The following is a 24665-nucleotide window of genomic DNA, read 5'->3' on the forward strand; positions in this document are numbered from 1 at the left end:
GGGGAAAGAATGAGAGAACAAACATGTGACAGACATTAGTCATATTGCTTAATGTATTACTGAAAGACATTCAGGTATTACAGTGGTGAGACTCTTGCTATTTTAGATCATCTCAAAAAGGCAGTGAAGCAGAGAAAAGCTGGCTCCTTTAAGTGTATGTTCCTAATGTAAACCTTTATTTTTGCTACCATAACATAAATGAGCTGAAATACCATTTATCCTGTTTATTTAGGCCATTCAGCGTCTAGCTCTACAGCTAGAATGTGTTGTCATTTTATAGAGAGAAAGAGAGATTTGCTTTTTTAAAGCAGGGAAGAGACATGTTGCTGATCAGTCGACCACAGAGCTTGCATAACGTATGTTATTGTGGAAGAATATTAAGAGGAAGTTAAATTTTTACTCAGACAAACAAACAGAAAGTGGGAATAACAGAATGAGCAGGGAAGCATAAATTTTGTAAAGACATTTTTCTGTATACCAAGTGCAACATTTGTGCAAATCTGAATGAGCTTCTTATTCATTCTTCAGTGGACATGACATATACAGACTTCAAAGTACAAAGGTTTGTATTATGTAAGAAATAAGGTTCAGTTAGAACTGCACAGAGCCCCAACAGCATAGAAACTTCTATATGAGCAAGAAATTATAGCTACATTTATTCATATCCCCCATCTTTCCACTCCTATGTGTTAGCATTGTCATCACCTACACATCTGGACCTAACTCTCAGGGATGTGAAGGCGTGTCACAGCCTGGCTTTTCAACTGCACATGACACCTATACTGTGTGGCACGCCTCAGTCACAACAATATTATTATAGGCTTTTCGCTGTATTTGAGACGTCTGCCACACAGGTCATGCAATATGACAGGCACCTTTGCTTTTTATTTACTACTTACAAAATAAAAAGCACACCATAAAAAAAGAAGCTGATTCGGTGCTCTCAGCCACAAAACCAGCAGCACTCACTACCCCACGTGTTATACCTTGGAAAAGTTACAAGAGGAGCAGGTTTCCCTTTAAGCTTCTTTCGCTGCCTTGCCATGATCAAGCACGAACATGGCCTGCTGCAGTGCCTCAGGGAGAAAGGGAAGCCCAGAATAAGGTGACTCAGCCCCAGAAGCCACTCAAAAAAAATTCAGCACAAGCTCCAGCCAAATTAAAGACCTGCTGTACCAGAAGTATATAATTTAGTTTTTGCTTTGGATTCAGCAATCCCTTAAAGCACTCCACCATGGAGGCCTGTCCACCCTGCCAGAAGCTATGGAGACAAAAACTAAAATGGCAGGCTCTTCAGCAGGTGGGTTGTCTCTGAGCCCTCAGAAAAGGTCAGAGTTGTGCCTCCATGCTGTCTGATGACCCATGATAAAACCTGTGGGCACAACTGTGCTGGAGAGAGCATTCGGAAATAAGCTTGATGTACTTTATATATCTTACAGGATTTTATGAAAATATTAAGGATAGGAATAAAACTGAGTTCTTTGTGCAGAAGATTTTCACCTGCAACTAAGTATGCTCTACACAGTATAGTCTGCTCACCACCAGCTCTCCTCTCCCTCCTCCTTTACTTCTTTATGAAGAACTAAAATGGGAGGGCAGGGGGGAGGGTTTCTTAGGACTACAGCACAGGAGAAGGAAGCAGGACACCTGGGTTCTATTCCCTGGTATGGCACAGGCTTACTGATTCACTTGCTTGGGTAAATAATGGCTACCTAACTCACGGTAGCTTTGTACAACACCTAACACAATGGGGCCTTGATCCATGACTAGGGCCCAGAGATACTATCGCAATATGAATAAATAACAACTGTAGATGCCGCAATAATTGTAAATAATAATTAAATAAGTTCAAACCATTTCAAGAATCTCAGGTGAAAGAAGGTTTAGAAAAACAAAATGTCTTTAAAGAGCAAGAAAAGAGACGAAAATAAAAGGGAGGCGTGTGAAATGAGGAAAAAAGGTATGACTTGAGTTTGCAAGTACCGCAATCAGATCAAATTATTTTCAGCAAAAAAAAAAAAACCCTCAACAGAACCACAGTATAAAAATCTAGACATAATGAATGTTCATTTAATTGTATTTGTTATTTAACCTCAATTTTTTTTAAAAAAAAAAAACCACTTCTCTGCAATAAGGTTTCTTTTAAGAAATTGCAAACATTATGTGCCACGGCATTTGCTACATGTCCGCTTTAAATATCCGAGATACTGAGACAACGATTCAGATACCTCCCAATATCAGCACCATGGCATAGTGGCAACTGAATTATGTTGTAGGGGGTCTTTTTAATCTTGAAAACATTTAAGTGTGTGAGGTGATCAGTTGGTAATACACACTAGAAGCTTCTGAAGACAAATAGTAAATATTTTAAAGTGAGCTGGTCTGTGCCATTAAAATACGACATCATCATCTTTCTGTTGCTGCAGAATAGCTGAAAGTTTTTGGAGCCAAGGAAGACACTGTTTGTCTGGGTGGCATTCGGTATCTCACATTTTTCCAGAACTTTGTATTTGCTGAGGGAGTTTTCTCTGTGAAGTCCGCTTTCCACCTGATGGCCCCATGCTTTTGTTTAATGTATTTGATGGATTCTGGCATGTTCGTGTAGTCCTGTATTTTATCTAGTTCAATCAGAATAATTTTTATTTCATCACGGATAAGAGCGTTGTACACAGCCAGTTGCTGTTCAAAGGTATCTTCTAACACATTGTAACTCGCTGCTTCGGATTCTAAAATTATCATCAGTCTTCTGCTTCGTTTGATGGTTTCATCAATAACATTGACCACAGCTGTAAGTAATGCAAGAATGATCAAAGTAGCCATAGAAAAGTTTCAACTTATGCAAAACGTCCCTCATTATTTTAAAAGTACAGACTTATGGGGCAGTGGCTCGCTCAGAGGATTAGTAGAGTATAGAACCTTTTATCAAACAGATTGTTAGTTCAAATCCAGTTCACTTCAGCAGCGATCAAAAGTGGTTTCTACCTGAGAGCTGGTCAGTAACCTGTGTGAAATGAGTTTGTAGTCTAGGTCTCATTGAACAGACATCCACACCACAAAACCCACTAATGGCAATGGTGGGAGGCAGTGTTCCCTGGTGGATAGAGCACTGTACTGGGACTCAGAAGACCTGGGTTCTACTTCCAGTTTGCCCATTGGCCTGCTGGTTGACCTTAGGCAAGTCACTTCACCACTCTGTGCCTCACAGTTTCCCCATCTGTAAAATGGGGGGTTCTTACCTGCTTTGCAAAGCTCTTTGAAATCTACTGATGGAAAGCTCTACATAAAAACTAGATTATTATTATTATTATTATTTATTATTATCATCAATTCTTTGGTATCCTTGTTATTCTCACTTGATTTTTTTTTAAATTAAATAATAGCCATCTTGTATTTCTGTCTCAGAAGAGGGAATTCTTCGTAAGGAATAGTTGCTCCAAGTCCCTCATCCTTAAAAATCAGCAATGGTATAGTCAATTCAGCTAAACTAAGTTTACAAAATTAGTCAGTCTCACATTGTTTTTTTCATCACCAGCATACACAACAAATCTTAGAACAACATGTCAAAAAGAAACATAGCCAGGGTAACATTAATTTTGCTGTTTTTAACATACCTTCCCCCAGTAAATCATCCCTTCCAAGTATAAAAAGATTATATCCACACTGTCTCTCTAAGACCTCAGGCAGTATTCTCAGAACAAAGTTGTTCAGGGTATAGACACATCTCACCCCACTGGTTTTTGGATACATGACATATGCATCATAGATCTTCCCATCTGAAGCTATAAAGAAAGAGCAAGAGACTCCTTTAAAAAAACCCTACCTTTATTACAATTTTTAATTGTTTAGCATTTAAAATCCTCTGGCAAACAACCAGGAAAGGGGATGAAATGCTCTAAAATGAAGGATGGATGACCAGGCATAGATCTAACTCATTCTCTTCTCATGGATGAGGGGTTTGTCACCAGGTGGATTGGGCACAGCACCCTATGATCTGCAGGGAAAGAAGTCCCAGCCCCACAGGTCCTAGGTAGACATCCACAACGCATACCTACCTCCTCCAGAACGCTCTCCAGCCCTCCTCCTGCCTGACAGTGTGGCATGCCAGAGAGCCATGCTGCCATTGGCTGAACACCTGAGCTGGTAGGAAATGCCAAATATTTGTCAGCAGAAAATTTGAGAACATGTTGGGGTTTAGATTTGGTAGAAGTTTCCCACCCAAAAAAATTATAATTTTTTCATAAACAAAACAAACAAAAATGTTTGAATGCTTTTCAAAAATCATTTTGAGTACAAAAAAAATTAATTGTTTTACCAAAACCCCAAATTTTGTTTTTTCATTGAAATACTGGAAATTTTTGTCAAATGAAATCAAGGAATGGGGCAGTGGTGGCACTTTTTCCCCCTTTGGCACCTGCCTCTCATAGCTTTCAGCTTCTAAAAGGAAGGGGATGGATAAAAAGAGGAACTGGTCGACAATGCTCTCACCTTGAGAAAAGTCTGAGAGTCTGATTTTCAAAAGAAACATTCCAGGCAAAATCTCATATTGCCTCTCCTATACAAAGCTTTCTAAAAAAAAATATTTCAGTTTTAACCTTGGACAGTACCATTGCTGCTAAATGGCAGTATGTTGCTCTGGTGACATCTACTGGTCACCAACAGGTAAGCTACAGAGCTTCTGGCAAAACAAGGTGCATTTTTTAGCAAAGCAGACAGCAATCTGGGGAAAGCATGGATTTCTGGTTGAACCACCTAACCATCATTGCCACAGAGACTTCCAATTGTTCATCATCTTAGTATTTTATGCATTTTACTCACTCATTTCAGTGTTTTCAGACATCTTTTCACCTTGCATCTTTGAAAACACGCTCCAATTTCTTTAGAAAATTCTAAACAAGTTCTACCATGGAGGTTGTTTCTTCCCCATCATCAAAAGACCTTCCTAAACACTCTTGTGCAAGTTACAGGAATCAATATAAAAAGGTAGCAAACTGGCTGCTCTGACATACCTTCTTTCTTTACAAGAGCACAGCAAGAACTACGATACCAGAGCACAATGTCAATCTTGAAAAGCTTGAAGATTAATAAAGTAACAACTGTTAAAAGCAGCAATGCAATGAATCCTCCAGTCAGTGATTTGTGAAAATCTACCACTGCATCAGTAAAAGAAAAAAAGAAGAAACTGTGGAATTTGTCCAACTTTGAACTTTCAAACAACTGTAGTAATATTCAAAAGCTACGTTTCTATATTCTCATTTTTTTAATAAAAAGAAACTATACATATGTATTACTATAGAGCAACCATATCAATTATTGGTTGGGCAAAGCAACAAGTAGAGCATCTAATACACAGGAAAATAATTAACATTTTATGTTTTCATAACACCTGCTACAGGAGGATGTGAATGCTCTTTACTGGCATGAATAAATCCTCATAACAGCTCTCTAAGTTAAATAGTGTTAGCAGTAGTTTATAGATAAAGAAATCTTGGCACAAAGAAATTAATACACAAATTTTCAAAAGTAACCCCTAAATTTGATCCACTATGATTGATTGATTGTGTGTAGTCCAGGTTGAGGATTTCTGATGGTTAGTGTGTAAGACAGTGAGTGAGTCAGGAGACTCAATTTCTATTCCAAACATTGTCACTGACTCAGTGTATGGCCATCAGCAAGTCATTTAGGCTCAAATTTCTGAATGCCTCAATTTTTGATCATCCAACATACGGCAGAGTAGTTTTGAACCTTGCTCCTTCATTTCTATTCCTTGAAAGCTTCTCATAATTTACTCTAATGTAGAAATCCCTCCAAACTCTGCTGTTTAAAATTTCCCTTCACAGTGTGTACATTCAGCCCTTTTATTAATCTAATCTCCTAAATCTTCATATGCTCCCCTCCAATTTCTACAAACACACACACCCTACCTTCCCCTCTCATTCCTGCCCCCACCCCAGCTCACACATCTTAAGGTTAATCATAAGGAAAAGCAGTTTATCTATCTACATACTTATATGACTCCCATCATTGTGGTATCTGAGCACAGTATCCAACTCTTCCTGGGAAAGTCAAGTCAAATGTATCCAATAATGGGTTACCTCTGTGTTTTAATGCTATATATGTTGCAACTTGACCAAAGGAATTCAAAGCATGGCAGACAAAGCGATGTTCGTAATCCTCGCTATTCACTTCAGAAATGTTGAGCCTCACCGTAGTGAGAGGGCGTCCATCATAGAAAGTTTCTTCTCTATCCAAAAGGTAGCAAACACAGTAATAAAAACAACTCAATCCTTACTGAAGTGGTTTCTTCGCTAGCAATCACAATAGTCACTGATCTTCAACTCTATGACCATATATCAGATTCTTTTCAGAACTGATGGATAGCTGGACTCTATAAGGGAATCTTCATGACACTTCGTCTATCTCTAACAAGCAGGATGGAGATCGGGAGACATCCTTATATAAACACAGTTGGTGCACCGTTTACTCAAAAGCATACACAGTTTCTATAGGCTACTTGTATAAAATATTTGCTTTATACATTATACTTACGGGTACATTTCAGCTTGCAAAAACATGAATGTAGGGAAAGGATTGTATTAGAGCTTTGAATGTCTTTGAACTCTGTGGATACAGCTGTAGAGGCCACAGAGATGGCTGGGGGAGAACGCCCCCCCAGCATAAGTACACATAAGGCAGCTACAGGCTGCCACACAAGGTCCCTCTTCCCTCTCACTGCAAGCCTGGTGCAGGAAATGTGCCAGGGGTGGGGCTGGAGCTAGAGGATGTGGGACCATAACACTAATACGATTCTGGGAGTACCATCACCCATTGAACGTTCAGGCACAACTGCCATTTCAGCCCCAGGAGTAGCACAGAATTAGGAGGGCTTAGTCCTCCCCACCCTGGGCTGGGAGGTTTGTGCTGCACTTTTAAGAGGCCCAGCACAAATTCTTCCCCATGGTATTTTCCAAGGCCCCCATGGTGCTAACCTTATCACACCTTTGGTTTGTAAAGTGTGGCAGGGTAAATGTTGCATTAGAAACTGTAACTTTTTAGTACTGGGAGAATGGGGGATATAATTTATCTTGTTAATTTCATATTACATCTCTCATATTAAAGAACCTATCTGCTTATCCAACTAATGTTTATTACTGAAAATATTCTATTTACCATTTGAAATGTCAACTAATTATTTAAATATATTCAAAAATGAAGGTTATAGAGCTTATACCTCAGGGATCTGTGGATTAATTATCTATCACATACAATAAAATCCATAAACTAAAAGAATATTATTGAGGTTGTAAGGTCAAAAGTTAGGAAATGCCAGAATTATGACTGCACAACCTTAATCTGGGCCCCCTCTATGGCTGCATTATGATACAGTCTTTAGTTACATGATCACTTACTGTATTTCCACAGGACCATCCGTCATTCAGTGCACAGGATGGATGGTGCTCACTTAGTGAGCAACTATTCAATATTTCATTTTCTCCTTGTTGTTCAATGTGTAACCCTATTTACCACACACTATCCAGACCACACTCTGAAGATAGAATTAGAAAATCCCACAAGGAAATTACTATGGCTTTTCTTCATTACAGTATCTGAGTACTTCATAAACATTAATTCATTTATCTTCACAAAGCCCCCATGAGATGAGGGGGTGGTGGAAGCCCCGTTTTGCAGATTTTTTTGCAAACTGAAGCACAGAAGGATTGAGGTCAAAAAGTGTCCACTAATTTGGGGTGCCCAATTTGAGGAACCTAAGACTCTGTCCCAGCCCCAGTCCTCCCGCCCAATCCCAGTCCCTTTACCCAGCCAGTCCCAGTTCCCCATCCCAGCTCCTCATCTGCTCCATCTGTCTCCCCAACCCTGGCACCCAGTCACCTCCTCCCCCAATTCCTCCCCGACACCCAGCTCCTTGTCCTAGTCTCTTTTCTCAGCCAGTCCCAGTTCAGATCCTGTACCCAGACTCATCATCAGATCTGTTTCCCCTCCTTGCCACCACCTCTCCTCACCCCGCTGGTTCTCAGTCTCCTTGCTCAGAAAGTCCCAATCTTCCCCTAGCTCTTCATACAATCTCAGTCCTCCCCACACCTACGGTCTCCACATTCTACCTGATTTACCTGTCCAGCTCCCAGTTCTAACCTCCTTGCCCACCCCAAGTCCCTGTTTCCCTCAGCCCCTCCCTGCCAGCCTCCAGTCACAATTTCTGCCTCCCAAATGTTCCTTGTCCCTGTCTAACCCCTACATGTCTGGGTGTAGTCCCCCCTGCATTTGAATCAGGCAGCTTCCTCTCTCACACTGCCTGGGCCCAATGAGGTGGGGGTGAAGGGTGTAGTCAGAGAGCACAGAATGGGGATTCTCCCTGCTCTCAATTCAGGTGCCCAGACCCAGACCGGGCAGCATCCCAGAGCTGCAAGTGCAGGGAAAGTCCTGCTGAGCCCTTGGCTGAAGCATGTTCCATGTGGATGGAATCTTTGGGGAAATTTACCTGTAAAATCTAAGAAGTTTCCCAGTCTCATAATTTAGCCAAATTTAAGCAGATTTTCATGGGGATGGCAAAATACGCATCCCTGACACAGAGGCTACCCCCAGCCAAATTTAAAGCCCCTGCTTCAAAGCATATGGGCCCTAGAGCATTTCAAACAAAAGGTTGCCAGAATTTTGTAACATTGGGTAAAAAGAAATCATTTTGCCCCAATCTCATTCTCAGAAATGTCAGAACCATTTTGACTGGAATTAAAAGGAAAAAAAAAATCAGCTTGTAAAATTTCAGCACAAACCATTAAAGTTTGGCAAAGTACTAAGCAACGGAAAACAAGGTCTTCTAACTGGAAGTGTTGGGAACCTTAGTAAAAGGCAGTGCTACCAGCCCTACCCATAATTAGATCACAAATGTGTGTTTATTTGTGTAACAGTAAATTTTCATAGCTGATTCAAACAAAACAGAGAAATTATACAAGATTTTAGCTGAGAATTCAATACATTCTGATCTGGAAGTATACTTACTCATAATCTTCCTCTTCAAAAATTCTACTCTTGTAATATATATCAATGTATGTGTCGTTGACTGTCCAGTACACCTGAAACACTTCAGCGCCTGTTACATTGCAGTCCACTATGACGCGTGAGCCTACAAGACAGTGTTACAAAATGGCAATTTAAATAACTATATTGTAGTTAAGGGCTATACAATTCCTTACACTAATACATATAAGAATGCTATATCCATTGGAAGTCAGCTGCAGGCATGGAAGGAGCAGAGGATGGGCAAAGCAACAGCAGCTCCACACTACACTCTCCATGCCTTCCCACTCCATTTCATAGAAACCCCTCTGACCCAAATGTACAAGTTCCAGGATCTGCAGATTAGGAAGGGGACTGGCTGGGCCAGAATAAGCTGAATCCAGGAGGGAATAGGCATTCTGTATGGCATCAGCCACCCAAAGGTTTCACAGGGGTTTCCACATCTGTAGGCATTCTGGAGCAGCCACTTCCAAAGAGCACAGAAGGAGCTGTGCTACAGTGAAGGAGAAGGCTGGGGAAAGCAACATTGCTCCATACAACTTCCTCTGCCTCTCAAAAAAATTCCCTAGACATTTCCTAGGGTTTGGAAGGTCAAACCTCTTGTCTGTTCCACCCTCTTCTCCTTCAGGAAGGTACTATATGAGAGACCTTCTGAGCTGAATCTCATGGAGTTTCCTGGCCACTAAAGGTTTGTCTACACAGTAGCTGAGAAGGTGATTCCCAGCGCAGATAGACAGACATGCACTACCTCTGCTTGAGGCAGCCTGTTAAAAACAGCAGCATGGCTGTAGCAGCTTGGGCTAACCACCCGAGTATGTACCCAGGGGGTTGGGAAGAATTAAACTCAGGCAGCTAGTCCATGCCACTGCGGCCACACTGCTATTTTTAGCATGCTAGCTCGATCAAAGCTACTGTGTCTGTCTACCCACTCTGGAAAGCATCAGCCCAGCTGTTGTGTAGACACACCCTTAGTAGTTTTTTGTTGCATAAGGGGCACTTTTGCTGTAAAGGAGGATATGACTAAGCAAACGGCACTTGGAAATCCTCTTGAGTCTAAATTCTGTTTAGGACACACATCATCATCTTGTTGTAAGGAAACTTGCTTACCGACTTCTACTTCAATGGAATTGTTTCTTGGGTAAAATATTGCTGGTGGTGTGTTCAGTGGACTCACTAAACAAAAAAGCAAAAGTTATTTCAGAAATTCAATGGCAGCTGCAGCATATAGTAAGTGCTACACTACCACAGTGATGACATTCCCAAAGAATGCCTTAAAGAAAGACATGCAAACAGTGACTTCTGAATAGATAGTGATCAATATTAAAATGCAATGGCCAAGCCCTTGATGTTTTTGTTTGCTACTTTAGGTTAATTTACTCTTCTCTCCTCTTTAAGCTCTGGGGCTGCTCTATCTTGGCACAAGGGGATCAACCCTCAACACAATGGCAGCAGGACCACAAGAATACAAAAGTGAAGTGTAAGCCACCATCTCTCTCTCTCACACACACACACACACACACGCTGTGTTGTTCTTTAGCTGTAGTTGAGAATCTGGGTAGTATTCTTGAAGTACAATGACATAAAAAATAAAAGGTTATACCTGTCACAGTTAGACTAATGTCTCGTGAAATGTTATATTGTTTTCCCTTGTAAGTATATGATGTTCTGCATGTATAGTTTCCTTTGTCATGTAGAGTTGCATTTTTAATCACAAGGTAATCATTGGAAGAGACAAACCTTTCCTCTTCAAGCAGCTTACACTCCTAAACACAATTACAATGCTCTGTTAAATCACAGATGGAATACAATATCATGTCCCTCCAGGGCTTGCCTAAACTTTTTCTGGACCATGAAGCTGGGATAGTCTCCCTGGTTTGTCATGGAAAAAGACAAACATTTCCCTAGGCTCTGAGGTTGCGATTCAAACAAACTCCAGGTCTGTCCACAGACAGGCTTACTTACAATAACTCATTTTACAGAGGGGGAATTAAAGCAGGGAGAGGCCAGAATTTGCAGAAATGTCCACTAATTTAGGGTACCTCAATGATCGGGCACCCACCCTGACATACCTTGTACCTGATTTTTCAGAGTACTTAACTTTTTTTTAAATGGAGCTTTGGATTGCGCAGACATTAATCCATCCTCACAACACTCCTGCAAGGAAGGTGGATAATTATTATTATTCAGATTTAACAGTTTGGGAAATGGAGAAAGGAAGACAAAGGAACTTGCCAAAGTCAGACAGTGGCAGAGGTAGGATTAGATCACAGGACTTTCTGGCATTTCCTGTTTTTTGAGTGCTAGACAACTTTACCAGCATTCTTTTAATGTATTTTTATTATGTCATAACCAAGGACTGTTTAGTTAAGAAAAAAACAATTTCTATTATGTACAACTGTAACAGTCCCCTTCATAAATAGTCAAGATAGCTTGAACTCCTCACGCTCAAAACTGCCACACAGATTTCTACCACTTAAGCTAAAGGACTAACAGCAAGGAGCAGGAACATGTTGTGTACCAGCCACTGGAGGAAGTCATGTAGCACATGGGAATGGCGGGCTACATATGCAGCAGTAGCCCCATTTTACAGGTTGCACAGCCAAGCACACAGATCTAGTACATTCCTTCTAGTAGGCAATGTGGAAAAAAGGAAAAGATTTGAATCTGCCATATTAGAGATGTAGTCATGGGTTTCTGCATCCAGCAGACACCTGAGGATACCATCCCGGAGATCCTACGAGGATCGACTCCTCTCTACTGACACCATGGCAGAAGATCAACGCCTTGAACATCTTCCTGATCCCCCATATTTCATTTGTCCTGAGGGGTTCTGCAATGGTGAAGGTACCTCTTAACAAGACGGACAGCACCTTCAGGCAGCTAGTAAAGAAGTGGATGTTTCTTCCCCAGAGGGCCAGCAATGAACTGATGTACATCTCGCACAGGCAGAGAGGCACCAAAGTCCCTTGAATGGGTGATCTGTCAAATGTTGCAGTGATCACTCACGCCTTCTGATGTGCCTGGGTGCAATGGTGAGGAACTTCGTGGAAAGTGCTATGCATGACATCATCAGGAGGTGAATAGCCAGGACCCCTTCCAACCAAGATGTCACCACCTACTTGAGCGACTCACTGGAAGGCAAATTTGGAAGAGAAGGGGGAGACTGCTTCATTCTGGACTCGTACCTGCAATGCTATGCAATGACTGGAGAACATATCAGCTGGCACTGGATGTGGTGCGAGGAATGCCAGGAGCTGGGAGTCCTAGTGCCACAGGTGAAAAATACAGAGCACACAATCATCACTCCGAGAGCTAGAACCATGCTGGAGAGGACCCTGAAGGATGCCATCTGCTGTCAGTACATAGAAAACCTGAAACGGAAGCCATACCAGGGCAAGGCCTTTGAGGTGACGTGAAAGTGGGATGCCAGCAACCACTCTGGGGGCAGTTTCACCCAATTTGGCAACTGGAGGTTCATCCACAGGACCCGGCTCAACTGCGTCCCACTGAACTGAGCCATCTGCCACGGGAATCAGGACAAGCAATGCAGGAAGTGCGGCTATGCCAATGGGACACTACCATACGCCCTGTGTAGCTGCAAGCCCCATTCCAGAGCTTGGCATCTGTGACACAGTGCCATCCAGAATTGCCTAGTCAGAGCCATCCCGCCATCCCTAGGGAGGTGGCTGTAAACTCTACCATCCCCAGAATGGACAGCCAACTGCAACCAGACAGCATCATCATCAACAAGGAACGGAAGAAGATCATCATGATGGATGTTACAGGTCCCTTTGAAAACCGGACCCTGGCCTTCCATGATGCCCGATCTCAGAAGCTGGAGAAATACATCACTCTGGACAAAACCTTGAGAGCTAGGGACTACGAGGTTCAAACTCACGCACTGATTGTCGGAGCTCTGGGTGCCTGGAACCTTAGTATTGTGCGAGTGTTGAGAGAATTGGTGAACACTACTCTTGACTGACGCAGCAACTCATGATGTCAGATGCCATCAGATGGTTGAGGAACATCTATCTAGACCACATCACAGAACACTGGCAATACCAGAAGAGATGAGCTGGAGTGCCGATGAGCAGTGAAGTCAGGAAAGTAACTGAAATACTTCCCTGATGGATTGTATTTTTTAAGGGATGACCTATCCTAATTTCTCAATGACTGAGGGACAATTTTCTCTCATTGCTATATTTGCTTTCCACAACCAACTTTCTGTATAACTTTTTCATGAATGATGTACCCGAATATTTGGATATTAATATCTAAACTGTATCTTTAGAGTTATTAATCTAAATTTGGGTTATCACTGATTATGTACTATATGTATTGTATGACTTATTCATTTTATGTATTTTTGGATACTCTAAGAACTACACCCAGATGTATAGATACACTTTCATTAAGCTGTGTATTATATAATTTTTTAAATATGTTCCCTGAGTTTTCAGAATTGACCCTTGTGTAACTTCTCAAGCAGGTATGAATCCTTGCTCACTAATAAGGCTTGTACAGGACACCAAACACCAGCGTAGAAAAAAAAAGGAGTCTAGAACTCATTGTTGGAGAACCATTAAAAGCAACTACACCTCTACCCTGATATAACGCTGTCCTCGGGAGTCAAAAAATCTTACCACGTTATAGGTGAAACCGCGTTATACCGAACTTGCTTTGATCCACCGGCGTGTGCAGCCCTGCTCCCTGGAGTGCTGCTTTACCGCATTATATCTGAATTCGTGTTATATCGGGTTGCGTTATATTGGGGTAGAGGTGTACATATCAAGGTCCTAAAACTGAAACTCCCCTCAAAATGCATTCACAGGAAAAATTTTAAAGTAGTTTTTTTATTTTAATGATTCACCAACAAAACTGGACTTTGAATGAAAAACCCATGTTTTAAAGAAAATAAGAAATGCTAACATTAAAGAATCATCATGTTTTCCATAACCACCCTTTCTAATAGATTAAAAGGTAGAAGGGAATAACATACTCACTTATAACATTGAAATATAAAATGAAGAATTATTAATGGTAAGATTAGGAGCTTTGATAGCTATGTTTTTAATCATTTGTAATTATGAGTTGTGAATAAGTACAAATGAGGTAACACTTAGGTCAAGGCCTTGCTGGAATAAGTGTGGCTTTGGCAATTCCTTTATACAGAATTTATGATTTGCTTAAAATGATTTTATTGCCAACAAAACAAAGGTAACATGTTGTGCGGGAAGTCTGGGGGTAAAAAACACACAATCCTGTAACAAGAAGAAGCCTTTTTTAAAGAGAAGATCCAGGGTAGGGGGACACAAAAACAACATGACACCAAAACTGCAAAACCAGGGCACCTGAATTTGGGCATGTACAATGCATGGGTCATTTAAAACCCAAAGGGTTGATTTGTTAAAAGCCAATTGGATAAATATTAAGTAATCTGTAATGCAGAAACGTATAAAAAACCTAACTGAACCAGGGTCCAAACTGGAGAACCACCAGACCAGAAATTGAAGGACAGGACTGAAGAGATCAGGGAAACAATGACCATCAAGAATTCTAGGAGGACTTCTGGTGCCCCAGAATGTGGTAACTTGAGCCCTTTGCCCACTCCATTTTGTCTGTTATTATTTGTCTGGCATAAATGTATGTCCAGACACTATAAGTGACAATAAATAAAGGCCAAAATTGATTACGCCCAAATTGGATGGACTTGTGACTCAAGCTTCCCAACTTTTACCCCAATATCATGATCACTTGGCTCTCAGCCCAGCACACCTTCTTTGCAAGGCCAAAGAATATCTGGATGGGGGAAAGAGCTGCAACAACCACTGCCATTTTGACTGCGTAACATAATTTTATAATGGGAAGTGTGAAGCAGCCTTTACATAAGAGGGAGCATAGCAACCCTACACCAGATACCTTCCCTTTATGAAAGATGAGAACATTGTTTACTAAATTTGTTTTCACAAGGAAATTATATTCAAGGCAGTTATACTTCACTAGAAAGTAAGTCTGTGGCACCTCCTGGCTATGTGGTTCAGTGGCCCAAATTTGAGTTCAATTTCTGATCCATAATTCATAAATAAAAGGCACAGACCAAAAGGTAGGGGGTCTCTAACTAGTACGTGCCTTTAGAGAAAACAAAAGCTAAAGGTGCCAAGTATCAGGGGGTAGCCATGTTAGTCTGTATCCACAAAAACACCAAGGAGTCCGGTGGCACCTTAAAGACTAACAGATTTACTTGGGCATAAGATTTCATGGGCATCTGAAGAAGTGGTTTTTTACCCATGAAAACTTGTGCCCAAATACATCTGTCAGTCTTTAAGGTGCCACCGGACTCCTTGGTGTTTTTTTTAAAAAGATAAAGGGTAATTGTCACCTTTTCTCAGTTTATTTTGCAAAAGCTCCTCTCACATTTAAAAAATGCTGTAGTTTTTCCATTGCCATTCATAAACATCAGTGACTGATATTTAAAAACACTGACTATAGTTTACATATCAAGGAGTTATGACCACATAAAAGTACTATTTTTACCTTATACCACTGAAGGGGCAAAGTATTCTCCTCATCTCTGAAATAATCCAAATGAGGACACACAACCTTAGCATTTGACGATGTTAGTATCTCCTCCCCGATGGCAAATTTTTCATTAAAGCATAAACCATAAATATTCTTGAAAACTATTAGGTTCATATACATTTTTCTGCAGCTTGATAAATTCCTGCAATGGAACATAAAATAGCTGAATTAAACTATTTATCATATTATCCACGTGTATAGCCTCACAACTTCAAGACATGCAGCTTCTTTTAGAGGAGGGGTTTGGAAGTCTGTAGTTTCTATAGTAAGCTGACCATCCTATATTTGGCCCATCTTGAAAGAGTAAAAATATTAAGAACATGCCCTCTATTGTATTAATTCCCTCCACAGAAGTACTTATGAAGAAATGTAACTATACACTGATTATCACACGCACCCCCCACAAAAAAAGCAAAACCAAAAAACCCTACACACAACTTTGCAGCTTACTTCTGCAGTCATATAACTTTTTTTTCTTTACCTTATAACACATTCATAGGATCCTGAATCTTCTAAAGTTGCAGGGAGAAACCAAATGAAGTTCTTTTGCTGGTGAATTCTGGAATGTTTGTCTTTAGCCACAGATATTTGGCTACCAGTTTTGTACCAAGTCAAGTTGTAGTCTGTGTTTTCAAAATTCAGTGTTTTATCTACTGAACAGTTGACAGCAAGTGGCTGTCCATCATGTACAAAATTTTGCTTAAGAAACACATCATTCACATCATAGACTTTGCATTCCTCTAAAGGAAGACAAAATGAAAAACAAGAGAAGAGCTTAAAAATTGTGAAAAAAAATTTGAGTTTTGTTTCTTAACTATGTTGACAAAGTTTACTACAATTTCAACATTCATCCTTAATTCAATTACAGGAGAGAGAACTACTGTTATTCATCTTCAGACTGGAAGATACCACGCAAGCATACTCAGACAACGTGGTGGATATAGCTAGGCAACTGAAATGAAATATTCTGTGTTCTGCATGCCTCAACTTTAAATGTGGGCAAATCCCTACTGCAGGGCTGCCATTTTTGTGTTTCATCTTAGATGCAGAATGTTAGTGAATCATTGTTTTCTCTGACACACACACACACACAGACAGACTTCTTATTTGTTCTTACTTTGTTTCTTAACTTAGCTTCTTCATCTGAAATAAGCCATCAAGAAAGAATAATGTACGTTCCCATTTTTCTGTATGTAAAAGCATCTAGTTTGAAGATGAAAGTATAAATTGTACACATATCAAGGGATTTCCACTCAGCCACCTTCTCATGAGTATGAAGGGTATGATTTTTAAAAGCACTCAGTATTGGCCTACTTCTGCTCCCACTGGGATTCAATGGGAGCAGAATTAGCCTAGAGGTGAGCATTTTTGAAAAATCCTACCCTATGAACCTTTACTTAGAAGTGTCAACTCTGGTTTTATGGTCATATTTCAAACTCAATCACTACATGTTGCTCATCTAAAATTCCTTTTGTTTCAGCTGGACATGGTTTTCTTCCTCATGCTCTACTTCACATTTTTTCTGTAGTACTGTGTGCTGTTAAACTGTTGCTACAGCTTGTGACAGAGGGCTGTATTTTAGTGGTGGGTGAAGTCGTCATTTCTGTGCCTATAGAGCCAAAGCAATCCTTCCCCTTTTAAATGTGGAGGGTATGAAACACATGCAAATATTGACCTGATCTGGCTATAAAGAACATAAAGGGTATTGGAATAGGCTCCTTTCTGCCACCAAACCCTAAGTGGTATCCAAAACAGCAGTGGGAGAGAGGGGGGAGGAGGAGGAACGCGGCATGCTCGGGAAAGAGGTGGGGCTAGGGTGGGGATTTGGGGAGGGGTCCAATGGGGCAGGGAGTGGGTGGATTTGGGGCAAGGCTGGGGGTGGGGGAGGGGGAGCGTAAGCACCCACCGGCGCCAAGGAAAGTTGGCACCTGTGACCCTCACCAGAATGGTCTGTTAGAAACTCAGTGAACAAAAATTCATGGAGTTTCTCTTTTAAAATCAGACTGTGTCCTGCTGCAAGGTTTTTGGATAGGAGGATTTGGCCCTTAGCTTGAAAAGCAATTTAGGAACAGAATATAAAGGCAATATATGCTATTATGTAGCATTATCACTGTGATATTATTACTACTGTTACATGATCAGATAACAATGGACAATATGGCATGTTATTGTGCAAATGATATGCTAATAAAAATAAGCTTTTTTTTCCTAACTGTAGAGGCAAAGTCACAATTTCTTGTATTACTGCATATATGTTTAAGATAAATTTTCGTACTGTATCTCATCTATATATTTTTTTAACTTCAACTATATTGTATTAAAAAACACAGTTAGGGAAAACCAGATATTTCTCCCACCCCAAACATCTAAATTCTAGTTCCACCTATTAGATCAAGTGAAGAAGCATTTTAGGTTATCGTATTATAATAATGTATTTGTGCTGGTATATCTGATAAGGAAACAAGGCATTAACCAGGATATATGGAGATCACACTAGCAATTCATATATTATTTCTTATTTTCACTAAATGTGCACATTTTGCATTAGTAACATTCTATGAAAAGACGAACTAGACTGCAATAACTGTCTGTCCCCAATGGCATCTTATTCAGACCAGATCTATTAGAAATGTAAAGAGAGAGAGAGAGAGAGAGAGAGAGAGCACGAGCAGCAGCAGCAGATCTGGATTGTTAGCCCATGGCTGAAGGGCAGAGCAAAATGGATGCAATTCAGAGCTATATCTATTACGAAAAGTAGGTTATCATAACTAAGTAAAGTGATTAACTGGTTACAAAGTTGATATCTTCCAGTTTGTGACCATGTGTATGTTTCATTATAATGTGAACGCATTCAGCAAAGCTAAGCCCCAAAAGTTGTTCAATAAGGCATTCAATATGCAAGAATGCTGCATATTACACTCTGCTTCAAAGACTTCTACTGTTATTAAGACAGTATGCAATGGAAACATTTGCATCCCCTAAGCACAGAAGTCCCACTATTATTAAGATTGCTTATCTTTAGATGTACATATATTTGGAAACAGCTACTCTCAAAGAAAATTACTGTAGTGTGTGTGAAAGAACCAATTTAGGAACAAACCCTTAAGGATCCACTGATTAACTTACCTGCCTTGACTGAATAAAGAAATACTGTTATACTGCACAAAAACAATGTTGTTGATGTCATGCTTCACTAGAGAGGGTGATAAAAAGAAAGACCTCAATAATGGCTTTCAAAAAAACACTTCAAAGCTGAATTTCAATAGTTTATATTAATGCACACTCCACACATTATTTAAATTTATATAGTACTTTTCTTCCAGAAGGCTCTCAACACGCTTTACGAATTTGCAGTACATTGGAGGGAATCACCTACCCAGTAGTGCAGTGGTTTTTAAAGCATTGGTCTGCGGACCCCTTGGGGTCTGCAGACTGTATCTAAGGGATCCATGAAAGGTTGTCTTCACCATAGAACAATGGTTTTCAACCTGTGGTCCACAGACCCCTAGGGATCCGTAGACTGTCTAAGATTTCCAAAGGGATCGCACCTCCATTAGAAATTTTTTAGGGATCCACAAATGAAAAAAAGGTTGAAAACCACTGCACTAGTGAAATGCACCCATCTCTGGGATGGAACAATGGGACCATTCTGCACCAGTCACACTACACAGCACTTGTTTTCTATTAAAAGGGGCGGGGGGAGGGGGGAGTGAAGAATAACTTCTTCAGTTTAAACAAAGGGATTTTAGCTAGGAAGAATATAATTACCTAAAAACTACAACTGGAGCAGGACACTAGGGTTAACCACCTTATTCTTGTGAAAAGGGCCACAGGATCTTTAAACGATCACTGGTTCACATCTCAGACTGAAGATGCCACTTCCAGCTGAGCAGTACCCCACTGCACAATATTGGGAGATTAGCTCAGAAGAACGCCATGTACTGAGTCAATAGCATTACATCTTGCAATACCTGCTTGCCTTTTATTTTTTAAACTCCTCCTTATAAGTTTCCCTTCTAAGTATCGAACAGGACCAGTCGTGCTTAGCTATGAGAAAGGGTGAATGGCTGCAAGAACGTTGAGCAGAAAGAGTATGTTGAGCATTAAAAAGTAAAGACAAACGTTTTTGGGTGGAATTTCAGAAACTTTATAACTTTTTGTACGGACTGAGTAGATTTTTAATACCAGATATGTTAGCCTCCAGCTGTCTTATCTGTACTTAGTACCAAGTAGTCTGACTGTTGGGGGTGCCCCCATAAATGAAACCTTGAGAAACAGAATGCTGGTTTCCTGCTGTTCTCTGGCCAAATCTCCAGTGCAGTTCCCTGCATGCTGCCCCTCCTCTCCAAACTGTTCTTTCAATCCACGGAAGCTTCCTTCAGTGTGGGAGAGCTCTAAACAGGACATCCCTCCCACACACAGGCACAAAACAACTTAAAGCAGGTCCCCCCTCTGGTTATTGTCACTAGGGAGAGGAGAAACATCCACCACTGTGAAGGTAAGTTGCTGCTCAGTGTGCTGAGTTGGACCCCTGCTTTAAGGGCCTAATCCTGCACTCACTGAGGTCAGACACAAAACTTCAATTGATTTCAGTGGTGCAAGATCAAGCCTTAAATGTTCCTCCTCCTATCAGATTCCCCACAAGAGCAAAGCTGCACTTCTCTCATTCCACACTATTCCCCAGTGCTGGCTCCCCATCTTATTTCCTCTTTATTCCTCTGAATATTGATATATCCAGTTAAAACACTAGAATTAGTCTCATCTAATCTTTAAAGAACTGTAGTCTTCAATGCATGTAGGATGAATTTTGCATATTAATGGCTTTCTTTCTAGGAGAGTTTTGAATGCCCTCTGACCAGACAAATGAATCAAAATTGTAAAATATGAATGAGTCCTGTTTCTCCAACGTGAATGGAACAACACATAGGCAGGCAAAATATCACATTGTTCCTTTTAAATAAATCCATTTGTATTTCGTACCAGGAAAAAGGGAAATGTATTTTTAACAATTTTTATAAACTGCAAAGTATTCTGAATCCCGTTAGTCACCACTTAAGAATTCACACCTCTTAATTTTCTCACTTCTGATCAAAAGAGAATTGCTCTATAATTGGATTAAAGTCTTTGCAAGCAAAGGCACTCCTTCCAGGAAAGGATCACTTGACATGTGTTTGTACATTTAACTGTTACTAAAGATTTAGACCCCGATCCTGAAACTTTATCTGAAGGGGGCGGACCCTCAGGCACAAAGACCTGCTGACATCATTGGAGTCCAGCCATGGGCATGCACTTGCAAGATTAGGGCCCAAGTTATATTCATTAAGTATTTTCTGTGAGTAAGAAGAAAAACCTTCAAAACAACCCAAGTGGATAACTACAAAGCAGCATTATTTCTTGAAAGTCCCAACCAGAAGTATTTGCATATAATTAAAAAACATATGAATAAGAAAGTAATTTCTTGGAGTTGTAAGAAGAACGTAACTGAGTCACAGGTTCAATTTCTGTACATTTTAACTAGAGTCACAGCTCTGTGATCCATGCTCAAGAGAGTGTACAGTGATTGTGGATACTATTCTCCCAGGTGATCTTCCCGACCACAGAGCCAAGGCAGAGTAAAGGGTCCTTACATGCATATTTTCTCTCAGAAATTCACGCATAGTAAAACAGTCATTAAAATAATCACTCTGATATTTGCAGAGAAAAATGTTGCCTGATTTAAAAAGTACTGGACCCAATATTGTGACCCGATTCTCATACCCATACCATCCAAAAGAGACTTAGGCTTCCCCTCTCCCCACATAAAAGTCCTCTTTTAAATACAAGATATTCAAATGTAGATTTTATAGCACACGCTGGATGACCTAACATTTCCATCAGGAAACCAATACCTCCAGTTTTGAGATGCTAACTGGACTGTTTAGGTGGCAGTCACAGAATAATGTGAGACAAAGTAATATCTTTTAGTAGACCAGCTTTCTGTTGCTGAGAGAGCCAGCAGTTGGTCCAGTAAAATATATTACCTCTCCCACCATGTCTCTCTAATATCCTGGGACCAACACAGCTACAACTACACTGCATTCAGAACAACGTATCATGCCAGCAGTAAAATCAACAGGAGACCCTCCCCTTTAATATGTATTCACTGGGTGATCACCGTGTAAAGACAGGGAAAATAATCTTACCCACTTATCTTCTCTTTTTGTATATATCAAGTGTATCCCATTTGAACATGTTTTCATGCAGCTTTCTCTTCCTTTTGATAACACAAACTGCTGTCAGAAATGAATCGTGGGCTGCTTTAGGTATTTTTAATATTATCTATTAGGATGGAAAATAGGTTTAGAAAAAGGAAGTTCAGTCTGCATGCCTTTTAAACGGAAGCTCCAATTTCAGAGGCTTGGCTCCAGACTGAGCGAGAATCTTTTTCTCGCTCGGGTTTCCCGGAGGCGGATACTCATGGGCTGTGATCACCGCTCATTGTAAAGCCCTCCTCACGCGAAGAGTAGAGGCGGCTGAGGTTGTTACTCAACCTCGGCTTGCATAAGACCGCCCCAGCACGTGGGGCTCCCGCCGCACCTAGCACGCGACCCACCTCTAGCTAGGGCGGGGGTCTGAGTCCGGGTTAGGGGGCAGCCCGAAGGCCTGGGCACAGCGGCCGGGGGCATGGCACGGGGCGGGGGCAGTTCCCACCGGCTCCCCAGGGCTGCGGACGCAGGGTTGCCGCCGGCTCCCGCAGCCTGTGTGGGCAGCGCTTTCCGCGGCGGGGCCGGGGACCGAGCCCCGAGCCCCCTGCGGGCCGCCCGCCAGCCGCGCCCCGCAGCCAGCCTCCCCGGCAGGTGCCCCGCGGCAGCGGTCGTGGGTAACCCCGGCTGGCTGCCCCGCGGCGCGGCGTTAACCCGGCTCCAGGGGCCGGGGCTCCCGGCCCGCAGCGGGGAGAGGGTCCCACCCGCTCACAGCCCGCCCGGCCAGCGGCATCCGCGCGGTTCCCCGCCCGGGGACGGACCCGGCCAGCCCCCGCTCCCCGCACCAACCTGCTGCCCCGGCGCTGCCGCCTCCTGCCAGCTGCCGCCCGCGTGGGACGCGGGCGGGGCCGGGGCGGCAATCGCTGAGCCGGAGAGACCAAGCGCAAAGGAGCCTCCAGCCAGACCCCTCTTGCTACAGCACATGGGGCAGAGCCAGCTGTGCCTGGGGTCACTCACAGCTGGCCTGAGGGAGCAGCTGTCCCGATTTTATAGGGACAATCTAGATATTCTGGGTTTAGTCTTATATAGGCACCTATTACCCCACCCCTAATTTTTCCACACTGGTTATATCCTCACCTTACAGCCCGCTGCTGCTCAGCTGCCCATGACCTGGCCCCAGCCACTAATGAGGACTTGTCTGGCTAAGGCGGGGGGGAGAGGTATATTTAACCCTACCCTTCCATGAGTGCAAGGGACTGGACTAGATGGCCTACTGAGGTGTCTTCCAGTCCTACACTTCTATGAATCCATATTAAAAGTCCCAAGCCTAGAGGGCAAGGCCACCAGCTAACCCAAGTACTAGCCATGTGGGGCTTGCTGTGTTCACCAGAAACGCAAATACAGATGTAAAAACTGCAGCTATATCTCCACTGCTACCATGATCAACCCCGCTCCTCCAACATGCCTTTCAAGATCAGTGGATCCTACACGTGCCTTTCACAACCTGTGGCCTACCTCATCCAGTGCACTAAATTCCACAATAGGAACTATGTGGTTGAAACCAGCCAATCACTACACTCTCAAATAAACTCACACAGGAAACTGATAAAAGACAAACACACCACATCACCGGTGAGTGAGCACTTTTCATAACGCAATCACTCTATAGCTGACCTCTCTCAGTCCTTATCCTCAAAGGAAACCTGCACAACACTTTCAAAAGATGAGCCTGAGAGCTTAAATTCATAATTCTGCTAGACATTAACAATTATAGACACAATAGGGACACTGGATTTATGGTTCAGTACAACAACCTGTAACCCCCAACTGCATAGGCACTGACTTTCTGAAGCACTTAGACGAGAGGAAAGTGATCAGGAACAGCCAGCATGGATTCACCAAGGGCAAGTCATGCCTGACTAATCTAATTGCCTTCTATGATGAGATAACTGGTTCTGTGGATGAAGGGAAAGCAGTGGACGTGTTGTTCCTTGACTTTAGCAAAGCTTTTGACACGGTCTCCCACAGTATTCTTGTCAGCAAGTTAAAGAAGTATGGGCTGGATGAGTGCACTATAAAGTGGGTAGAAAGTTGGCTAGATTGTTGGGCTCAACGGGTAGTGATCAATGGCTCCATGTCTAGTTGGCAGCCAGTATCAAGCGGAGTGCCCCAAGGGTCAGTCCTTGGGCTGGTTTTGTTCAATATCTTCATAAATGATCTGGAGGATGGTGTGGATTGCACCCTCAGCAAGTTTGCAGATGACACTAAACTGGGACAAGAGGTAAATACACTGGAGGGTAGGGATAGGATACAGAGGACCCTAGACAAATTAGAGGATTGGGCCAAAAGAAATCTGATGAGGTTCAACAAGGACAAGTGCAGAGTCCTGCACTTAGGACGGAAGAATCCCATGGACCGCTACAGACTAGGGACCGAACCGGCTGGTGGAGTTGTTCATGGGATGGTGGGAGCTGCTTGTGGGATGCGGAGCTGGTGGAGTGGAGCGGAGCCCTATGGAGCTGCGGGGCAGTCAGCTTCAGATCATGTAAGGTGCCCCTTACCTCTCTTCCCTCCCACCTCCCCCGCCCGATCTCCACCCAGGTTGGGAGGTAAAGCTCTGCAGATAAAGTTTTGAACTCTGGGGCTGCCCTGACCAGGGACAGAGACTTTTGGGTCATTGGACTTTTGGGACTTTGGGTGATTTCGGGTTGCTGGACTCAAGAACCAAAGGGAAAGGACATGCCCCAATTTGCTTGGGGTGGGTTTTTTGCTCATAGGTTGTGGTATGAATCCTGTTGGTGGTGTTTCCCCAACATAATGCCACATTGTTTCTCTCTGTTATTAAAAGGCTTTTTGCCACACTCAGACTCTGTG

The 24665-nt window shown here is 42.1% G+C and overlaps 1 protein-coding gene across 1 annotated transcript; it reads right to left on the reverse strand.

Moving 5' to 3' along the window:
• Positions 1-2189: 2189 nt before the first annotated feature.
• Positions 2190-22709, reverse strand: LOC140905030 (interleukin-1 receptor type 1-like). The gene is made up of 12 exons (XM_073327545.1): positions 22641-22709; positions 21792-21927; positions 18736-18802; positions 16091-16349; positions 15565-15751; positions 10631-10793; positions 10138-10203; positions 9013-9136; positions 6093-6241; positions 5007-5150; positions 3612-3779; positions 2190-2786 (listed from the first exon to the last, which is right to left on the reverse strand). The coding sequence occupies exons 3-12, from the start codon at positions 18794-18796 to the stop codon at positions 2407-2409; spliced, it is 1701 nt and encodes a 566-aa protein (XP_073183646.1). The 5' UTR covers positions 18797-18802; positions 21792-21927; positions 22641-22709; the 3' UTR covers positions 2190-2406.
• Positions 22710-24665: the final 1956 nt, after the last annotated feature.

Source organism: Lepidochelys kempii, chromosome 1 (assembly GCF_965140265.1).
Source record: "Lepidochelys kempii isolate rLepKem1 chromosome 1, rLepKem1.hap2, whole genome shotgun sequence".
In the NCBI taxonomy this organism is placed as follows: Eukaryota; Metazoa; Chordata; order Testudines; family Cheloniidae; genus Lepidochelys; species Lepidochelys kempii.